Genomic DNA, 22,705 nt, shown 5'->3' with positions numbered 1-22,705 from the left:
ATCAGAGCAGGCAGGCAGGCAGGCAGGCAGGCAGGCAGGCAGGCACAGAATTGGTCAGGTGAAAATAACAAAATAGCAGGTGACCATTTCTTCAAGAAATAATATTCAGCATCTCCTCCGTGCCAGAGGAGGTAGCCTGCTCCTCGCAGCCACAGACTCTGGCCTCAATGCCTCACTGACCCGGAGGGCTTTGGTGAGGAGACCTGGGCTTCCACTCAGCCCTTTGCAGGTGTTAACAGTGATACCATAGTGGCCAGAGTTGCAGAGGTGGGAGGGGCTGGGAAAAAGAGCGCAGTAGATGCTGGCCACGAAAATCGTGCAAATCCTGCCACAGCCTTCAGGCTATGTCAGTGATTCCAAAACCAGGGCGTGGAGTGAGCTAAAAGTAGAGGCGAGACTTGTGCCAGCCAGGTTTGGGAATCACGGTTGAGGATCAGTGTTTCTACCTTTTAAAAAGCCACACCCCCTTTCGATGAGCAGGAAAAGAGCCGCAAGGTTCTCTGGCAGTCCTGGCCTGGAGTCAGGAGCGGAAGTTCCCGGGGGGAGCGCAGGTCACTAGGCCTTCCTAGGAGGTTTTCATGGAGTTTGCCTGCTACAGTTTGTTCTATTAAATAATTGGACTTCGATGCGTGGTTCTCAAACGTGAGCCTGGATTCCCATGCTGAATGTTTTCAAAACCACTCACGCCCCCCTCTCCCCAGATCCCGCGTTGCCTTCTGCCTTCCCTATCCCCAGCCCTCCACCTCCTCCACTTTGCTCCCACAGCCATTGGGAGTCACTGTCTAGACCATTGTTTCTCGGACTTCCTGGGTATTAAGAATTACCGAAAGGAAAAAGTCGGACTCAGGGATCTGGGAATCTGCAGACGCCCTGGTGAGGGACGTCTGGGGAAGCACATTCTGAGAAATGTTTTGGGAGACGATGCGGAGGCCGAGTGAGGGTGGGCGGGCAAGTGCAAGTGGAGGGGTGAACCGAGGCGCAGCCCTTTGCGGGGATTTTACCTTAGCAATAGTTTCCTGTGATATGAGCTGCTGCCATGGGCGTGTTGAGAAAGAATTATTCAGTGACACCTGGTACAGTATGGGCAGGAAGGCTTCATTCAGGACTGAGTTAGGTCAAGTGACCCCTGCAACGGAGACTCGTGGGAAGGAAGAGAGATGGGGTGCCACTCAGATACAGCATGGGCAAGTAGGAATTGATAGCCAAGGAGGAGTGTGGGGGGTCAGTGGATGGAAAATTCCTAAGAGGAAATGTCACAGTCAGGGGGATTCTGGCTAACCCAACCTAACAGGATTCTTGCTGAGGACATCACGTGGGGGATGGCAGAGAATGAGAAACCCGATCAGATATGGAGGGTGATCAGATCTCACGGATGGGGGTTGTTTGCTAAACTGACTGAGTAGGATTCTCTGCTAACACTGGATTTCATAAGGAAGCACAGGCCTAGGAGGAGGCTCAGGAGCTCCACTCAAGTTTGGCCAAGTAAAGACTCTTTGTCAGCTGACACGGCCTCTCCTACCAGTCTGGTTCACAGGGGGCATCCTTGGCTCTCCTGCCTTTTGGCTGGGGATCAGGGCAGGAGCTTGACAGATACTGGCCCAGGAGAGGGAGAAGTGCTGGGGAGGGAGATGGGGTCCAGCCTTGGAACCCCAGGGCCATAGGCCTGCCAAAATGACAAGGCACGGCCAGCTGAGAGCCCACTGCTTCGAGGGTGGGGAGCTCACCATCTTTTTAGGTTTCCTACAGGGGACCTAGGAGCAGCTTGGAATCGTGTTTGTCCCCAGTCAGGTTGGGATTGCTGTTCCTGCTTAGAGGTCGGGAAGTTGAGACCGTGCTGCGATCTCTAGAGGCAGAAACAGTGCAACATGTGATTTATTTCTCAGCCTCCAACACATTTTTTCCTTCCTTCGTGAAGGAATTTCCAAGTTACTCCTCCTCCAGAAATCATGTGGGCTGTGTCTCTGCCGCATAGAGGAACAACTTGGTATACGTGAGCTCCCCTGAGTAAGAGTCAGCCGGCAAAGCCCTTACTCACTCCAGAGGCATGCGGCCCTTCACATTTGCGCCCTGCTAAAGGGGAGAACATTTTCCATTTCTCTTTTGTAAACAAACTATACTCTGTCTATTTTAAGAAGAAGAAGAAGAAGAAAAAAAAACAGTTTAAGCGGCTCTTAACCAATACTTGCAAGACTAAGTTGACTGGTTTACAATTAAACTCTTTCATTCCCCCAATGATAACATCTCATTTTCAAGTAGTTGCTCCCATTGTGTAATATTTGATGTCACATAGAGACTCGACTCCAAACTCTATGACATTCGTGGGCTGAAAGACAAAGGAGCATGACTGGCTTTTTCTTCACTTTGAAGACATCTGCAGTTTATTAATTCCACAAGGAAAGCTGGAGGGCCAGAGGACGTCGAGATTCTTTCACTAAAAAATTTCCTTTTGGGACAGTAGTCCTGTTTTAGTGTTGGTTGGAGTTCATGGGGAGACTTACTTTTCCATGAAAATATAGAGCAAGGCTTCCCCCTCACTGTCACACTATAATATTCTAGCATTTTTATAGCATTAGTAATAGAAAAGAAAAAAGACTCTTGGTTTAGTGTCACCTCCTTTAAAGGAAATTGGCTTATGGTCAGACCAAACTGTTCTTATCCCCTGTGTAAGAGGCCAAGTCATCATTTCCCAGTTTTTCACAGTATTTTGTATCCAGGCAACGTCACAGAAAATAGGCCTAGCCAGGAGGCTCTGGGAGTCACTGCAGAGCTCAGACTTATCCATGGGGCGTATTTTCTTCAATTCACAATGAAAACTCCTAGAAGTTGTGTTTGAATTTTTCCTGAAGTCAGCTTGTTGTAAAAACGTTTTTGGGACTAAAGTCTTTGCAGGCCGTCATCTAAACACACTATCTTTACTTCAGAAAAAATAATAAATAAATCAATCCAGTTTTCTTTTATGTGTCCCCCCTACAAAAGCATCAGAATTTTAGGAGAAAGCAAATCTTTCTTTCCAAATAGGATATGGAACTAAAGATTTCTAAAAGAAGAAATTGAGGTTAGGCTTTATAATTGGTTTCTGTTATTTTACTCCCTTCCTGGTCAGTGATCTGTTACTACCCTCTCTGGGGGAAGGGAAACTAGCAGATACTGATTGGGTCAGAATGGAGGTTGTAAAACCACTCAAGGCCATAAAAGGTCAGCAGGAAGGCTTTGTGTTTTAGGCAAGCCTGCTCTTTCCAGTTAACCATAAGCCCCACTATTGTATTACATAGCACGAGTTGCATTCCACATTTCTGTTATTGGCCTAACCTTCTCTCCTGACACTCTTACGTGAATTCTAGTTTGATTCACGACATTATAAGACAATCTCTTTGAAGGCAGAAACCCTGCCTAGCATACTAGATGGTCTAACATGAACATGTTCTAGGAGAGTTTTTTTCCCTCTAAATTAGAGAGCAGGACTTTAAAAAAAAAAGAGAGAAAATAATTTATTATTATTATTTTTTTTGAGACAAGGTCTTGCTCTGTTGCCCAGGCTGAAATGCAATGGCACATTCACGACTCACTCAGCCTCCCAAGTAGCCGGGGCTACTGGTGTGAGCCACTACAACCAGCTAATTTTTCATTTTTTGTGTGTGCCCAGGATGGTCTGGAGCTCCTTGGACTCAAGTGATCCTCCTACCTCAGCTTCCCAAAGTGGTGAGATGACAGGTGTGAGCCACTGCACCTGGCCAGAAAAGAAATATTTAACATTAGATAGTTTCCTGTAGACATATATAGAAAGCATCACATATACAAGCCTAGCAGCAGATTGTTAGAGCTAGAAAGCATTTGAGAAATTTTTTGCTTCAATCCACTTGTTTGCAAATAACGAAGAGTTGGGTGACTTAGCCAAGTACTTCAAGAAAGTGGGGACACAGAGTTATGAATAGAATAGGAGTTGTTTTCAACCTGGGGCAGTTTTGCCCTCCAGGGAACAACTGGCAATGTGCCTCAAAGTTTTCGATGATCACAAATGGTATCTAGCTGAACAGTATAGCCTCCCATAAAAATAATTAACGGGTTCAAAATGTCAGTAGTGTTGAGGTTGAGACATGCTGGTCCAACCCCAGGCTGGCCCTCTTTCTACTTCAGCATTGTCCCAGCATATTGCACTGTTTGTTCTAAGAATTATTTATTGATGACAGAGATTCAGGTCATTTTGACTTTAGCAGAAGCAAATCAGTACATGTTCAAGTGTGCAGTGTTGCTGTCTTAGTCCTAGGGTTAGGCTATGAATTATGAAATTGCAAGGAATGAAGTCCAGTTTGTTTCCACATCTTTCATCGCATTTAGACATTTAATACCAGTTGGATGACTTTTAAACCTCTAGTTTTTACGTTTTGATTTTCTTGAAAACTCAATTTGCTGATTTCATGACTTAAAAACCATGGAAATAAGTTCTCCTTAATACTCGTGCTGTGTGGCTGAGAGAGATGTGGAAGAGATTTTAGGGGCTTTCACCTTGTTTGGAGGCTCATCTGTTTTGTCTGGTGCAGATGGAGTAATGGGTGTCTTCAGTATGTCACGGGAATAAAAATCTAAGAAAGGAGAAAAAAATACTCCTGTAAAAAAGCCTAAAAAACATACTGATCTAAAAACATACTCTGTAAAATTCCCATCCAATCTTTTTTTTCTGTTAATGTAAAAGATAGTTTTATTTTTAAAATTTCCTTAAAAGATAATTTATTGTTTTGAGAAAAAAATAATAACAATAAATTATGGTTTTGTAACATGTAGAAGTTAAATGTATGACAGCAACAGGAAAAGCAATAACAACAATAAAACGGGAGAAAATTCCCACCAATTCTCAGCATTGACTGGGAGGATTAATCTCTGTATTGACCAAAAAGGGCTGAAAAGTTCCCTATTGTCCCTCTGGAGGCAAAAATTTTCTTTTCCATTGCCAACTACAGATTCTTTTTTTTTTTTTTTTTTTTTTGAGACAGGGTCTTGCTCTGTTGCCCGGGCTGGAGTGCAGTGGCCTGATCTTGGCTCACTGCAACCTCTGCCTCACAGTTCAAGTGATTCTCCTGCCTCAGCCTCCCAAGTAGCTGGGATTACAGGTGCGCACCACCACACCTGGCTAATTTGTTGTATTTGTAGTAGAGACGGGGTTTCACCATGTTGGCCAGGCTGGTCTTGAACTCCTGGCCTCAAGTGATCCACCCACCTCGGCCTCCCAAAGTGCTAGGATTACAGACATGAGCCACCGCACCTGGCCCCAACTACAAATTCTGCTTGTGATATTAGAAGGGATGAGAGTCTATCGCAGTTGTTGATCGTCTTGTGTGGTGTTCTTTACAAGAAAGTGCACTCTTCCAAGAAACCATGTACAGAGAGCTCCTGTCATTGGGTAAATTGGGTGAAACAGGGTGCTATAGCAATTTCCTGGTCTTGTGCAATATCCTATTCATAGAAAGTGAAGGCACTTATTAATATTGCCAAGTCTCTGGACCTATGTGGTTGGGTTACAGACCCCAGCGTTAAAATCTAGTCCTATTTCTGAAGACTGAAGAGGATTGGGGAGAATAATACAGATGCTGCTAACATCTATCACTTCAAAAAGATGTGCCTATGTTGCCATGTGGCGTCCCCGGAGCACCTCTGAGAAACAACTTTTACTTTCTGATTTTTAAATATACTGTATTATATTTTAAAATAAAATGCATTTCCACAAGATGAATTTTCCTGATTATTATGTTTGCCCAAAAGCCCAGAGTTACATAGAAATGTTCAATTACAGTTTCCTCACCCGGATATTTTGGCATAAGGAATCTCTTCTATCACTTTAAGGACTCACTGTTTAGCTTTCTATATTTATGCTAATGATTTTCTATTTTATCTGCTAGTATAAGTCAGTGCCAATGTAGACAGGATATAAGTAAGTAACAGTTAAAAATTCTAAATATTGGGCCAGGCGCGGCGGCTCACGCCTGTAATCCCAGCACTTTGGGAGGCTGAGGCAGGTGGATCACCTGAGGTTGGGAGTTCTAGACCAGCCTAACCAACGTGGAGAAATCCCATCTCTACAAAAAAATACAAAATGAGCTGGGTGTGGTGGCGCATGCCTGTAATCCCAGCTACTCGAGGGGCTGAGGCAGGAGAATTGCTTAAACCCGGGAGGCGGAGGTTGTGGTGAGCCGAGATCACGCCATTGCACTCCAGGCTGGTCAATAAGAACGAAACTCCATCTAAAAATAAATAAATAAATAAATAAATAAATAAATAAATAAATAAAACATTCTAAATATTTCTTCTGTCCGTTTTCGGGATACATACTGAAAGCATGTGACTCTCTTGTCTTTCTGATTGGATTTCACACAAGGAACTTCCTCGCTTTACCTACTCTCATTCATGTTTCATGTTATAACCCCAATTTACAGGCTATTTTTCATAGGTTACATTTTTATATAGACTGGGGAATGTGTGTTCTATATGTGTTTTTGATCATGTTCTCCAACTATAAAAATGTTTTGAGTATTAACTCTCAATATATGTAGACTTATTTATTCTTTCCTTCATTCAGGAACCTGCTGTTAAGTATCTACTATAATCTGGTACTGTGTTAGAGTAGTGAGTAAAACAGGCAGGAATCCCTGAGTCGAGGGGGCTTTCCTCATGAGCAGAGACGTGAGGGTACTTCTGTACCAATATGTTAGGTATGATAGGAGATAGATGGGTAAGTGGCAGAGGCTGATATTATCCACCAAGTTCTAGGAAGAGAGAAGTACACACACTGAACGTTTGAATGCTGCACCATCAAACAGGGGACAGCAAGCTAACCCTATCAGTGAACTAGCAACCTATTTACAACCCTAGAAGGTCTACTTGGGGGTATATTTTCACAGTGGGCAAAGATTTATGGGTCCTTTTACATTTCTATTACAGAGAAATGCCTTCCTCTCTTACTGAATTTTGTCCTACTTTTCTCTCTTCCTGGATTCTGGCGGGGGGTAGTGGGGTGCTATATTTAGTCTTTCTTTTTTCTTTTTCTTTTTTTTGAGACAAGGTCTCACTCTGTCGCCCAGCCTGGGTACAGTGATACAATCATAGCTCACTGCAAGCTCAACCTCCTGGGTTCAAGTGAGCTTCCCATCTTATTCTTCCACGTAGCTGGGATTACAGGCATGCATCATCACACCCCATTAATTTTTTAACTTTTTGTAGAGATGGGGTCTCATCATCTTGCCCAGGCTGGTCTCAAACTCCTGGACTCAATTGATCCTTCTACCTCAGCCTCCCAAAGTGCTGGGATTTCAGGCATAAGCCACTGTGTCTGGCCACTCTATTCAGTCTTTACCTCTTGCCCCTCTATCTCATTCATGACTGTTGAAATTTCAGGCTGAGAGTGGTGACTCACGCCTGTAATCCCAGCACTTTGGGAAGCTGAGGTGGGCAGATCACCTGAGGTCAGGAGTTCGAGACCACCAGCCTGGCCAACATGGCGAAACCCCATCTCTAGGAAAAATACGAAAATTAGCTGGGCGTGGTGGTGGGTGCCTATAATCCCAGCTATTTGGGAGGCTGAGGTGGGAGAATCACTTGTACCTGGGAGGTGGAGGCTGCAGTGAGTGGAGATCACCCCAGTGCACTCCAGCCTGGGTGACACAGCAAGAGTCTGTCTCAAAAAAAAAAAAAAAAAAAAAAAAAAAAGAAAAGAAAAGAAAAGAAAAGAAAGAAATTTCATAGGCACCAGAGTTTGACTCTTGTAATGGAGAAGTAATGGCAGATATGTTTACTGCCAAAATGCCCTGCGAGGCTAATAGCAAAATGTCCCACATCTCATTATGGTGACTTCAATGATTTAACAGACGAAGAGGTAGGGGTTGAGAGGTCCTGAGTCATTGGAAGCCTATCTCCTACTTAGGCTGCTATGTGCTTTCCTGTTTTCCCTGCAGATTAATTGGCACTGCGACTGTAGCCCTGAAGGACCTGACTGGTGACCAGAGCAGATCCCTGCCGTACAAGCTGATCTCCCTGCTAAATGAAAAAGGGCAAGATACTGGGGTGAGTGTTTTCTCCCTTATTGAATGGCTTTGAAGTGAGATGATTGAGCAAAATTTCATTAAGAAAAAGGTCTAAGGCCGGGCGTGGTGGCTCACACCTGTAATCCCAGCACTTTGGGAGGCCAGCACTTTTGGGTGGATCACCTGAGGTCAGGAGTTCGAGGCCAGCCTGGCCAACATGCCGAAACCCCATCCCAACTAAAAATACAAAAATTAGCTGGGCATGGTGGTTGGTGTCTGTAATCCCAGCTACTTGGGAGGCTGAGGCAGGAGACTCGCTTGAACCCAGGAGATGGAGGTTGCAGTGAGCCGAGATCATGCCATTGCACTCCAGCCTGGGTGACAAGAGAGAATCTCCATCTCAAAAAAACAAAAAAAAAAAAAGAAAAGAAAAGAAAAGAAAAACGTCTAAATTGTCAGAACCAATTGGTAAAAAAGAAAAAACAGAAGAAAAGGAAAAGGTATAAATTGATAATTAGCTACACACACAAAAAATCTGGTTTTGAGATTTTTCTGGTGATCTTTCTCAAGTGTGTGTGCTTTAAATAAAAAACTGGGCCCGTTTGCAAATGACATGGACCTTATCTTATACTTTCAATCACAGAACTAGCAAATTTGATAGATTTGATTTTCTATGAGATAATTCTATAGAGTGAGGGTGACCTCACTAGGTCACAGAGCTAGGTGTAGCTCTGTGCTTAGCCATGTGGGTGTTAACATTTGTGTGGTTATGTATAATTCTGTGTGTCAGATACTCTTTGAAACATTCTATAGAAGGCAGTTCATTGACATAACCTTGGAATATGAAGACTGTAATATCATAATCTTTTTTTTTTTTTTTTTGAGGTGGAGTCTCACTCCGTCACCCAGGCTGGAGGGCAGTGGCATGATCTCGGCTCACTGCAACCTCTGCCTCCTGGGTTCAAGTGATTCTTCTACCTCAGCCTCCCGAGTAGCTGGGATTATAGGCACGTGCCACCATGCCCAGTTAATTTTTATGTTTTTAGTAGAGATGGAGTTTCACCATATTGGTTAGGCTGGTCTCGAACTCCTGACCTCAGGTGATCCTCCCACTTCGACCTACCAAAGTGCTGGGATTACAGGCATGAGCCACCACGCCTGGCCTCATAATCTTTATTACATTGGGTGCTGGATGTTTTCTGGTCACAGCCTCTCTCAATAAGTACATCTTGCTGGGCGCGGTGGCTCACGCCTGTAATCCCAGCACTTTGGGAGGCTGAGGCGGGCGGATCTTGAGGTCAGGAGATCCAGACCATCCTGGCTAACATGGTGAAACCCCATCTCTACTAAAAATACAAAAAATTAGCCGGGCATGGTGGCACGTGCCTGTAGTCCCATCTACTTGGGAGGCTGAGGCAGAAGAATCGCTCGAATCCAGGAGGCCGAGGTTGCAGTGAGCCAAGATCGCACCACTGCACTCCAGCCTGGGCAACAGAGCAAGACTCCATCTCAAAAAAAAAAAAATTAAAAAAATAAGTACATCTTAATATTTTCTGATGCAAGACCAGAATTCTCTTTCTCTAGTGGATGTGCTTTAAAAAAAAAAATGACTCAAGTGTCGCAAGTCCCAGATTTCATATATTTAATAAGAAGCACTCATAAAGATACTGTACTTGGCTCATAACTTCCAACCCCTTCATTTTTCAATCAATTTATTTTTCTTGGGAGCCTGGGCAAAGGGAGAAAAATTTACACTAAAAGATGCAGTCCCTGTAAGCAAAGCTAGGCTCTCAACAGCCATATGAGAGAATGGCAGTTTTGCTGGTCTGGTCTCTAAAACTTATAGATTTGCCACAAATCAGCATTGTAATCAAAACACACATTTAAAATGTTGGCTATCATCTGTTTACCCAAAACCTAGCTGAGAGAAATGATTCTGAGGAAAGATGGTATAAGTCAGTGATTTTTCTGCCTTCTTTTTTTAAAGCACTGAAGAAAGCATATGTAGACCCCTAGAATGGCAGAACTGTTGTGATTCAGTGGAGTGTGTTAGTCCATTTGGCACTGCTATAAAGGAATACCTGAGGCTGGGTAATTTATAAAGAAAAGAGGTTTATTTGGCTCACAGTTCTGCAGGCTGTCCAAGCATGGCACCGATATCTTCTCAGCTTCTGGTGAGGCCTCAGGAAGCTTTTACTCGTGGGGGAAGGTGGAGAGGAAGCAGGCGTGACACATAGTGAGAAAGGGAGCAAGAGAGAAGAGGGGGAAGGGGCCAGACCCTTTTTAATAACCAGACCTTGCAATAACTAATAGAATGAGAACTCACTCATTACTGCAAGAATGGCACCAAGCCCTTCGTGAGGGATCCCATGACCCAAAACCTCCCACCAGGGCCCAACTCCACTATTGGAGGTCACATTTCAACATGAGATTTGGAGGCAACAAACATCTGAACCATATCATGGAGTAAGGAAAGTAAATGGCCTCAAGTCCTGCCCCCTGTAAATCCTCTTACCCTTTTGGGGGTCCCTGGAGCACCTCTGGGAATCCTGAGGTTATAGAACACAGCATGAAAACCACAGATCAAGGGGGTGGTTGTCTGTGTGTTCTTCTAGGTTTGAAAAGTTTGATTCTTAGATTCAGTTTAGCAACTAAGCCCTTCAGTGCTCCCTGCGTTCAGCCATGAAATGCTGCTCTTATGATTCTCTGTGTGCTGTGAAACTGTGGCTAGGGTCATATTCCTTATCCTGTTCAGTGTCTTCCAGAGCAGTAGTTCCAAGACACACGATGTGCCAGTATATGAGGGAGTATTCACTGATGAACAGAAAAATGGAAAAAGATAGGGCAATGCACTGTGTGTGTGTGTGTGTGTGTGTGTGTGTGTGTTTACCAGATGTAGGAAAAGTGGCAAATGAAAGTATAGGATGTGTATTTAAATTCACATACAGGCTGGGCAAGGTGGCTCACACCTATAATCCCAGCACTTTGGGAGGCTGAGGTGGGTGGATCATCTGAGGTCAGGAGTTTGAGACCAGCCTGGCCAACATGGTGAAACCCCGTCTCTATTAAAAAAAATACAAAAATTAGCTGGGCATGGTGGCACGTGCTTGTAATCCCAGCTACGCAGGAGGCTGAAGCAGGAGAATCACTGGAACCCGGGTGTGAGGCGGAGGCTGCAGTGAGCTGAGATTGTGCCATTGTGCTCCAGCCTGGGCAACAGAGTGAGACTCTGTCTCAAAAAAAAAAAAAAAAAATTCACATAAACAACGAATAATTTCTCAGTGTAACTATGTCCTAAATATGATGTCCTGTCCAGATGTCCAGATTTTATCTGGTCACCTTGTGTGTGTGTGCATATGTGTGTGTGTATGTGTGTGCCATCCTTATTTGCAAAGGACTCCCTTTATTCTGAGGTTTATCTCTTCTCATTTTTGGTGTTAAAATGCCTCTCTTTTATAAAATGATTGTGATAGTAGATGATAGTTGTGGGCAGGTGTTTGGCAAAATACAAGTTAGCAACCCAATGTCGATTTCCCCTAGCAAATTGTTTGAAATTTTGTGGGTCCATGAAATTAAAAAGTACTGTATACAGCAAACTCTGCCCTAAAATAATGCTCCATGTGAGAAATTGATCTCAGCTCTTATAAGTAGGAATAACATTGTCTCTTGTAAGGAACTAGTATGTTTCCTTCTGTTGGTAGTGAAAGCTACATAATGTTTTCAGTTTCCCTTTTCATTTGGCTCTAGGCATTTTGGAGGTCACAGATTGTGCAAGAGAAATGGCAATTATATTTAACTTTATGGTTTGCATATTTGTTTCCTCTTTAGCCAGATTCAATTTTCCTTATCCTATTTTACGAATCACAACTTTATATACATGTTTTGTTAGTCACTTTTTTTTTTTTTTTTGAGATGGAGTCTAGATCTGTCACCCAGGCTGGAGTGCAGTGGCACAATCTTGGCTCACTGCAACCTCCGCCTCCCGAGTTCAAGAGATTCTCCGGCCTCAGCCCCCTGAGCAGCTGGGATTACAGGCACCTGCCACCATGCCCAGCTAATTTTTGTATTTTTAGTAGAGATGGGGTTTTACTGTGTTGGCCAAGCTGGTCTCAAACTCCTGACCTCGTGATCCACCCACCTTGGCCTCCCAAAGTGCTGGGATTAAAAGTGCAAGCCATTGCACCCAGCCTTGTTACTCACTTAAAGTTCTCTCTCTCTTTTTTTTTTTTTTAAGACAGAGTCTCCCTGGGCACGGTGGCTCATTCCTGTAATCCCAGCACTTTGGGAGGCTGAGGTGGGCAGATCACGTGGTCAGGAGATCGAGACCAGCCTGGCCAACGTGATGAAACCCCGTCTCTACTAAAAATACAAAATATTAGCCGGGCATGGTGGTGCACGCCTGTATTCCCAGCCACTCGGGAGGCTGAGGCAGGAGAATCGCTTGAACCCAGGCGGCAGAGGCTGCGGTGAGCCGAGATTGTGCCCTGCACTCCAGCCTGGGTGACAGAGTGAGACTCTGTCTCAAAAAAAAAAAAAAAAAAAAAGACATTCTCGTTCTTTTGCCTAGGCTGGAGTGAGTGGCACGATCTCAGCTCACTGCAACCTCCGCCCCCTTCAGGTTCAAGCAGTTCTTCTGCCTCAGCCTCTGAGTAGCTGGGATTACAGGTGCCTGCCACCATGCCCAGTTAATTTTTGTATTTTTAGTAGAGACAAGGTTTCGCCATGTTGGCCAGGTTGGTCTTGAACTCCTGACCTCAGGTGATCCACCCGCTTCGGCCTCCCAAAGTGCTAGGATTACAGGCATGAGCCACCGTGCCCAGCCCTAAAATTCTTCTTTAAAAAGAAGCATGAAAATAAATCTCAGCAATTCATAATGAAATAAGCAATGAGCAAACAAATAAATTAATCATTTACAGTGACCCTCTGTAATTGTAATTCTGTGATGGGAGGGCATCTCCAGTCTAGGATGGAGGTGTATGACAAGTTCACACCTGCTTGTCACAACTTTACTCTGTTGATGAGGTGGCCCCTTAGCAAGGATACACTTGGCAACCTGTGACAGGGAGCTACTTCCCCACCCTGCCTTGGCTGTCAGTGGGAGGATAGGAACAGTCCCCCTCCCCGTTTCCAGCCTCGCTTACCTACTCCCTCTCTCTTACCCCTTCCAAGACTTTGGCTCCTGCTGAAGTCACTTGCATTGAGTCTGTAACATGCTGGTGCCCAGCACTGATAATATTTGCAACAAATTATTTCTACCCAGGCCACCATTGACTTGGTGATCGGCTATGATCCGCCTTCTGCTCCACATCCAAATGACCCGAGCGGGCCCAGCGTGCCAGGCATGGGAGGTAAGCTGACCCTTCTGAAGGCCCAGCCACCCCCAGGGGGAGGCTGCTAAAGACACACAGGAGAGTGTCTGGAGAAAGCCTGCCATTGGTCACAAGCCTGCAGCTCCCTGCTCACCCAGACAGGGGCCCCGTGAGGCAGGTGGGGCTGCCTGAATTGGGACATTGCAATTGTTTATGAAATGCCCTTCAAGGTAGAGGGGAAGGGTGAACCAACCCTTTACTGAGCAACCTCATGGTGAGCACAAAAAGCACACGCAGGCTCCAGCAGAATGTCCCAGGGCTTTGCTTCGTTTGTGGCTTCCACCCCATACAGTGTCCCCAGGCTGTTTGGCTCAAGGAGTGGCCCCTCTGCTCTACTCCGTGTGTCTACTCACCTCCCAAAGGTGCCACCACCGAGCTCTGCTCTCAGCACCAGCCTCATGGGCATGGCCTTCGACTGGAGCCTCCTTCTCTCTCTCCCATAACCCCGGCCCCATCTTGTCCCCAAACAGCCCCAGGTCCTCTAAGCAATTGCTTCTCTTCAGCATAGTCCGCATTGTCCTTGGTCTCTGACATGGGTTGCCAGTCATTCAGGGCCATCAGGTGCCACTCTAGGCGGGGTTGCGGCTGAGGGCTCAGGGAGGGAGGGCCTACAAGACAATCAGTCCTCTCATGCAGCTGAGTCGGACCCCCTCTCAGTGTTTTCCCAGGATGACGTGATGCTAAAAGTCTCTGTCCCTTCCTCAGCCCTAAGATGCATGACCAAGGCACAGTCTCGGCATGTCCCAGGAAGGGAGGGGCCCCTTATCTCACCACACTCACCTGCTTCCTTGAAACTCTCCCTCCTGGCTGGGCGTGGTGGCTCATGCCTGTAATCCCAACACTTTGGGAGGCCAAGGCGGGTGAATCACCTGGGGTCAGGAGTTCGAGACCAGGCTGGCCAACATGGTGAAACCTTGTCTCTAATAAAAATTCAAAAAAATTAGCTAGGTGTGGTGGTGAAGGCCTGTAATCCCAGCTACTCGGGAGGCTGAGACAGGAGAATTGCTTGAACCCATGAGAAGGAGGTTTCAGTGAGCCGAGATTGTGCCACTGCACTCCAGCCTGGGCAACAGAGTGAAACTCCGTCTCAAAAAAAAAAAAAAAAAGGAATTCTCCCTCCTGGGAGGAAGTCCTGCACTTGTTCCTGAGGTGGCTCCTTGGGGCTCATCTTCTCCTTGCTTCTCTGGGTTGGGAACTTGGCTCTCCAGTCGCCCGAGGGTTCACTTTACACCTGCAGCAGCACCCTCCTTGCCTGTCCTGCCCAGTCCCACCTGACTTCTCATCTTGCTCAGCCTGACCTCAGCCCCTGCCCCTGCTTATGCACCCATTATGAATGTTTTGGCCCATTTTTTTACTAAGTAGTTGTGAGTTTCCAGTGAGGGTTAGGTGGCTTCCTCTTGGTGACAAGACTGAGATGGCCCCAGCACATCAGCAGCATGCTCTGCCCATCGCCCTCTTCCTATCGGCACCCTGAGCATTCTACTTGGCTTTGGACACTCAGCCCTGCGGGAGCCCTGCAGTGGCTCAAGAACATCCATGGCTCCCTTTGCTTCCACAGCAGTGATGACAAAAAAAAACAAACAAAAAACCACGAAACACAGAGGACACAGGCCAGCACCAATAACACCATCAGGGGCAGAACTGAGTGGTCCCACCCATTTCCCTCGGACCTCCCCTGCCGATGACTATTGTCACCAGCATTTGTATCTGTGTGGGAAAGGCACTAGGTGCTTTCTGGCCTGCACAAGGCAGCCCTCATTGATGGGCTATCTGGAGTAGCCTCTGAATTGGAAAGATCAGGGCATCTTTCTTCATACTGTCGTTTCCTCTAAGCTAGACCCTGTTTATTAGTTTCCTAGGTCTGCTGTCCTAAACTACCGCAAACTGGGTGGCTTAAGCAACAGAAATATTCTCTCGCAGTTCTGGAAATCAAAAGTCTGAAATCAAGGTGTCAGCAGGGCTAGTTCCTTCTGGAGCCTCTCAGCCTTTCTCCCAGCTTCTGTTGGTTGCCTGCCTTCCTTGGCATCTGTGGCTTGTAGATGTGTCACCCCAGTCTCTGCCTCTGCTGTCACATGGTGTTCTACCTGTGTGTCTTGGTGTCTTTGTTGCTTTTTTCCCCTCTAGGATATAGCTCCTGAGTGGCTCAAGGATCTTCCTCTCTATGTGTCTGTTTTTGATTTTTTGGTGTTTTTTTTTTTTTTTTTTAGACAGAGTCTGGTTCTGTCGCCCAGGCTGGAGTGCAGCGGCGCGATCTTGGCTCACTGCAAGCTCCGCCTCCAGGGTTCACGCCATTCTTCTGCCTCAGCCTCCCGAGTAGCTGGGACTACAGGCGCCCGCTACCTCGTCCAGCTAATTTTTGGTATTTTTAGAAGACACAGGATTTCACCGTGTTAGCCATGATGGTCTCAATCTCCTGACCTCGTGATCCACCCACCTTGGCCTCCCAAAGTGCTGGGATTACAGGCGTTAACCACTGTGCCCGGCTTTTTTTTTTTTTTTTTTTTTCAGATGGAGTCTTGCTCTGTCATCTAGGCTGGAGTGCAGTGGTGCAGTCTCAGCTTATTGCAACCTCTGCCCCTAGGTTCAAACAATTCTTGTGCCTCGGCCTCCCGAGAAGGTGGGATTACAGGCGCCCGCGACCACACCTGGTTAATTTTTGTATTTTTAGTAGAGATAGAATTTCACCATGTTGGTCAGGCTGGTCTTGAACTCCTGACCTCAAGTGATCTGCTTGCCTCGGCCTCCCAAAGTGCTGGGATTACAGGTGTGAGTCACTGCACCCGACCCCTCTCTGTGTGTCCATGTCCAAATTTCTTATAAGGCACTGGTCATTGGATTGGGACCCACCCGAATCAAGTTAAGATAAGGTCACTGTGGATTAGGGTGAGTCCTAACCTTCTCTTAAGGTCAGTAACCTTATCTTAACTGTACAGAAACCTTATTTCCAAATAAGATCACATTCTGAGGTCCCAGTGGACATGAATTTTGAGGGGACAGTATTCAACCCAGTACACTGGCAGATAAAAGACAATTTCATATGTTGATTCCATTCCAAGAGCCGAAATATTAAATGGGTCCTCTTGAGTTACCCCTTCTGCCAGGCCTTTAGGAAAAAAAAAATACTGTGGCTCATTCAAGTAAAAAGAGTAAACTTAAAGAGATCAGCGCCACACCATTTGTTAGTATTATAAAGTAAGAACATTGCTTGCTGGGTTTATTTTATTTTATTTTTTTGAGATGGAATATTGCTTTGTCACCCAGGCCAGAGTGCAGTGACATGATCTCTGTTTACTGTACCCTCCGTGTCCCAGGTTCAAGTGATTCTTATGCCTCAGCCTCCCAAGTAGCTGGTATTACAGGTGCGCACCACTATGCCCGGCTAATTTTGTATTTTTAGTAGAGATGGGGTTTCACCATATTGGCCAGGCTGGTCTCGAACTCCTGACTTCAGGTGAAATACCCACCTTGGCCTCCCAAAGTGCTGGGATTACAGGTATGAGCCACCATGCCTGGCCCCAACTATTGAACTTTTAAACCTGCTGGCGAGAAAATCCCTGCCACCCAAGGCTCCTTCTCCTTTCCTCTTGGTTTAAGCCTTTGTTTGTAGCACCAGTGCTCCCAGCAGGACAGTAGACTGAAGGAGTCCACCATCCCCTTAGGAGTCTGGCTCACAGTGGGCTCAGCACCAGGGAACTGCACAAGAGCAGCCCAGCTCTCCCACGGAAGTTCTTTAGAATCCCTGACTTTGCTCAGCTAAGATAGGAAATGAACCAAAACTTGGGTTCCTTCTATTTGGATTTCAAACAAAGAAGGTCACCAAGTGTTGGTCTGCAAATGAGCTGTGTCTGCAGGGCAATTTTATTTTTAAATGCAAGATGACAGAGTGAAATTTCTATGTTTGATCTTAGCCAAAAGTCTGAGAAGTAATGTGAAATTTCTTTATTACAAAAAATAAACCGGGCTCTTTGATCTGGAAGTGCTGCCTTTGTTCTATAAAATGAATGTTTGCCAGGGCTGGGTCAAAGGTGGCATTCTGTGTGTTGGCTTCCTAATCTGGCTAAGAGAAACTTTCCTTCAGCATTTAAAAAAAAAAAAAAAAACCTCTAATAGCCTCGACTATCTAGATGTTTCAAGGGAAAACATTTCTTTTCCCTAACATAGTGTCTTAGTCTGTTTGCATTGCTATAAAGGAATACCTGAGGCTGGGTAAGTTATAAAGAAAAGAAGTTTATTTGGCTCATGGTTCTTCAGACTGTACAAGAAGCATGGTGCCAGCCTCTGCTTCTGGTGAGCGCTTCAGGAAGCTTCCACTCATGGGGGAAGGGGAAGGGGAGCCAGCATCACATGATCAGAGAGGAGGAAAATGAGAGAGAAGGCAAGGGTGCCACTCTCTTTTAAACAACCAGCTCTCAGGTGAACTCATTCATTACTGCAGAGAAGCCACCAAGCCTTTCAGGAGGGATCCACCCCCATGACCCAAACACCTTCCAGTAGGCCCCACCTCCAACACTGGGGATCAGATTTCAACATAAGATTTCGAGGGGACAGATATCCAAATTATATCACATGGTAATTCAGTTCAACTGAGCAAAAGGTATCTTTGAGCACCTACTGCAACCCCCTGCTAGGGAAGACACCAGGAGAAAAAACAACTTACAATCTTGGGGGAATATAAGACAAACAAATATGAGACAGAGAACAGCAAGACAGCCATACCTCTTGGCATTGCATACCTTAATGACATAAGCAGGACATCTGGCCCAGAATTTGCTTTTTTTCCCTTCAATTAACTTTCTTTCTTTCTTTCTTTTTTTTGAAGTGGAATCTCAGTCTGTCACCCAGGCTGGAGCGCAGTGGAGTAATCTTGGTTCATTGCAACCTCCACCTCCCCGGTTCAAACAATTCTTGTGCTCAGCCACCTGAGTAGCTGGTATTACAGGCACGTGCCACCATGCCTGGCTAATTTTTTAATTTTTAGTAGAGACAGGGTTTTGCCATGTTGCCCAGGCTGGTCTTGAACTCCTGACCTCAAGTGATCCACCTGCCTTGGCCTCCCAAAGTGCTGGGATTACAGTCATGAGCCACTGCACCCGGCCTCCCTTCAACTGACTTTTAAAGAAACCCTAAAACTTTACCATTCTATGTAAAAGTAATGTCTGCTTCTTCTGATTTATATATTTTCAAATTCTTAAAATTTGAGCTTGTTTTTCTTTCCTCGAGCAAAAAAGAAATGTCTGCTTAATAAAATGTAAATGTCACAGAGATACATGACACGGAAAGTGAAAATCTCTGGGTCCCATCCTCCTGAGATAACCACTGCCAGCAACTTCTGCTATTGATTTTAAAGGTTCTTCTCCACATAGTGGCTCCTGCAGAGGAGAAATTAGAAGTATTTATGCTGGAACACAAAAGTTAAGATTTTTAGGAAAATTTGCCCCTGCCATTTGTAGAAGCTAGTTATGATCACATATCACAGGAAGTGAACACCTGAGGGCTTCTTTTTTAAGGAATTCTTTCTTAGAGCTTTTATATGAAGATGACAAAAGGTAGAGACCTTAGGGCACTGGTGGCTTGACTGAAAGTGTGTGTTGTCAAAGATGTTCTTTTCATTGACCCCCCTGGAAGACTGTTCCCATGACAGAGGGGAGAGCTGACCCAGTCTCCAGGCTTGACCTGAAAACCTGTTACCATGGCAACTTAATTCGCCAGATGTCAGTCCGCTTAACTGGAGCCTACATTCCCGTAGCTGGAAGAAACTATTTTTAAAATCTCACGTCTATTTTTGAAGCACCATCTGTTAAATTTGCGCTCTGTCCAAATATAGACATTCAAAAACTCATTCATAGCCAGACTTCACTGCTTCAAATGTCTTTCATTCCATGAATCCCAAAGTCATTTGCTTAAAATTAATTTTTTTAATGGAGTTTTTGCTCTGTTGCCCAGTGATCTCAGCTCACTGAAACCTCTACCTCCTGGGTTCAAGGGATTCTCCTGCCTCAGCCTCCCAAGTAGCTGGGATTACAGGCACCGGCCACCACACCTGGCTAATTTTTTTAATTTTTAGTAGAGATGAGGTTTCACCATATTGGCCAAGCTGGTCTTGAACTCCCGACCTCAGGTGATCCGCCAGCCTCGGCCTCCCAAAGTGCTGGGATTACAGGCATGAGCCACCATGCCTAGCCTTAAAATTAAATTTGATCCAGTTCAGAAAATATTTATTGACACCTGACTATGGGACATACAGAGGTGAGAAAGCCATTGTTTTACCACCAAGGAGCTTGCAGTTCAGTAGGAAGGTAAGAGATAAACATGAATAACTATAGCCCAGAGCTGAATGTAATACATTCCTCCAGAGAGATTGACCAAATTGTTATATAGGAAACAATTGCTTTCAGAAAGTACTTTTTCAGCTGTGTATTGCAACTCTGTATTCATGGTGCCTAGCACAGCCCTTGAGAAGTCACAATTGTTAATAAATGCTTGGTTGGTTGAGTGAATGAATGAGTGAGTGAATGATAGATGGGCACTGAATATGGTTTAAAAATTTTTTTTTAAGAAGGGCATTTTGGGGCCGGGCACAGTGGCTCATGCCTGTAATCCCAGCACTTCAGGAGGCCAAGGTGGGTGGATCACCTGAGGTCAGGAGTTCGAGACCAACCTGACCAATATGGTGAAACCCTGTCTCTACTGAAAATATAAAAATTAGGCGGGCGTGGTTGCATGCATCTGTAATCCCAGCTACTCTGGAGGCTGAGACAGGAGAACTGCTTGAACCCAGGAGGCGGAGGTTGCAGTGAGCCGAGATCGCACCACGGCACTCCAGCCTGGGCGATAGAACAATACTCCGTCTCAAAAAAAATAAAAAGAAGAAAAAAGGAAGGGCATTTTGGGGAACGCTAGTGAATATGCCAAAGCTCCTGGCTCATTCAGAAGTGTGTTGAAAGCGAAGCATGTTCCTGAGGGTAGTAGGTCCTAGGCTGGGATATTTGTCCTTGATGGGAAGACCATGGGGCTCCATGAAAGGTACTCCATGACAAGGGACTGACTTGGTCAGAGCCTAACTGGAAAATGATCCATGTGCCAGAAGATTGTTGCAGGCACTGTTTCCAGGATTGGGTTTCTAATCAAGTGGCTTTGTCTAGTAAACTGATTATATTAGTCCAATTTTTCTCTAGGATATTTAGGAAAATCAAAGTGCTCATCATAAACAAGTGGTTCTCAAGATTTAGACGCAGTGAAATCATCAAGGGAGATGCAGGCACATTTCGGAGTTCACTTTGAGAAACGCTGCAGTCGTACATTTTGCCTGCTGAACGTGATGTTGTCCAGAGGGAGACATAGATCTCTGGGCTTTGTTATCTAGACTGGCTCACAGCCTGATTCCCCAATTGCCCCGCAGGACTGCATTTGCATCCCTGCTTCTTAGGTTCCTCCATGGTACCTTTGCTCTGGTCTACATATTGGAACATGCTAGAAAATTCTTAGGGCACATTTAGTGTTATTTACCCAGGAATTGGGGTGGGGTAATGAATTGCTTACAGTAGGACACAAACATTTATTTATAAAACTTTTAACATTTTAGAAATTCAGAAAAAAATTATTCTACATTCCAGCTAAGAAAATGTGTTATCTCCAAAATATTACATGTTTTCCTGCTTCAAAACTTACCCTTTCCTGTTCTGCATTGTCTTTTAGCTTACACCGAAGATAATATGATATCAGTCCTTTGTTGTGCTTGGGCAATGACCTTTGGCTCAAAGTGATAAAATTCTGGCTTAACCAGTACCACCACTTAACAAGACTTCATCTTGAAAAGCAAAATTAGGATCAAAGGCAGAGGCCAGGCACCGTTGCTCATGCCTGAAATACCAGGACTTTGGGAGGCCGAGGCAGGAGGATCACTTGAGCCTGGGATCACTTGAGACTAGCCTGGGCAACATAAGGAGACTCCATCTCTCCAAAAAAATAAAAATAGTTAGCTGGGTGTGATGGTGCATGTCTGTAATTTCAGCCACTCTAGGGGCTGAGGTGGGAGGATTGTTTGAGCCTGGGAGGAGATGAGAGGAGAGGCAGAATGTTTGGATAAAGGGGGCTGCCAGGGGCTGAAGTGGGGTCTGTGTTCCAGCCAGGAGCATCCCAGTCCAGCCAGGGTGACCAGCAAGTGCTCCTTTTCCTCAGCCATTCCTAGGAGTTGCCTTCACTGGGAAGCTCTAACAAGGATCCCCCTCCCTGGCAAGGTGCAGACAAAGTGGGATGATGGAGGTGGGGGGACAATGACCTGCAGCTCTGGTGACATCTGATATCTGAGTGACTGACATCCCACTCTCTTCTGCTTGGTAGGGAGAAGTGGTGCTAGAGAACAGTATGGGAGCCTGGAGGAAGAAGGGACATTGATATGCACTGGGGAAAGGCACAGTTGGGGATGCCAAAGGCAAACTTGACTGTATCACGAGGTCCTCTAGGGCTGCCAACTCTTCAGCACTGAGTGGGTGGACAGAAGCCATGTAGGCAAGTGTCATTATCACAAGTGACTGCACACAAGGGCAGTTGGCAGGAATATTGCTGCTGAGCGTCTGGAAAGAGAACCACAATACATCTCAGGAATGATTACATTGCTGGAGCTGTGATGGAGAACCATTTCCAAATGTTAGTGGAAACATCACAAGTAAAGAAGAGTGGATCACATGCAGTTACTGATATTCAGAAAGGAGACAGGTCAGTGTTGGATGCAGTGAGAAGCTTTGTAGGATTTGACCAAGTGACATTATAATTATTGGAGAGGCAGGATGGCATTCCTACAAGGGAGTTGTGAAGAGCTTGTCATAGCCAGAGAGGGACAGTGAGGAATCTTGAACCACTGTGAATCAACAGATCTGGATTTGAGCATTGGCTCCACTATCAAGCTGTGTGACAGTAGGCATGTCACTTAACCTCTCTGAGCCTCAAGTTCCTTTCTTACAACATCAGGAGGTTGGATTTAATAATATGTAGGGTCTCTTCCAGCTCCGAAGTTCTATGATTCTATTAAAATGGCCTGGTCATGGCCGGGTGCAGTGGCTCACGCCTATAATCCCAGCACTTTGAGAGACTGAGGTGGGTGGATCACTTGAGGTCGGGAGTTCAAGACCAGCCTGGCCAACATGGCAAAACTCTGTCTCTATTAAAAATACAAAAATTAGCCAGGCGTGGTGGTGTGCGCCTATAGTCCCAGCTACTTGGGAGACTGAGGCTGGAGAATCCCTTGAACCCAGGAGGTGAAGGATGCAGTGAGCCAAGGTCATGCCACTGCACTCCAGCCTGGGTGACAAAGTGAGATTCTGTCTCAAA

The 22,705-nt window shown here is 45.5% G+C and overlaps 1 protein-coding gene across 1 annotated transcript in view; it reads left to right on the top strand.

Annotated features, from left to right (window-relative positions):
• Positions 1-22,705, top strand: part of MYOF (myoferlin) — a 175,752-nt gene that overhangs the window by 43,523 nt on the left and 109,524 nt on the right. The window contains exons 4-5 of the mRNA XM_004049799.5: positions 7,941-8,049; positions 13,270-13,357. Of these exons, the coding sequence (XP_004049847.5) occupies positions 7,941-8,049; positions 13,270-13,357 (197 nt within the window). The remainder of the gene's footprint in view (positions 1-7,940; positions 8,050-13,269; positions 13,358-22,705) is intronic.

The sequence above is a fragment of the Gorilla gorilla genome, chromosome 8 (genome assembly GCF_029281585.2).
Source record: "Gorilla gorilla gorilla isolate KB3781 chromosome 8, NHGRI_mGorGor1-v2.1_pri, whole genome shotgun sequence".
NCBI classification, from domain to species: Eukaryota; Metazoa; Chordata; class Mammalia; order Primates; family Hominidae; genus Gorilla; species Gorilla gorilla.
The sequence above is the reverse complement of the archived record's forward strand: the minus strand, read 5'-3'. Positions and strand labels throughout refer to the sequence as shown.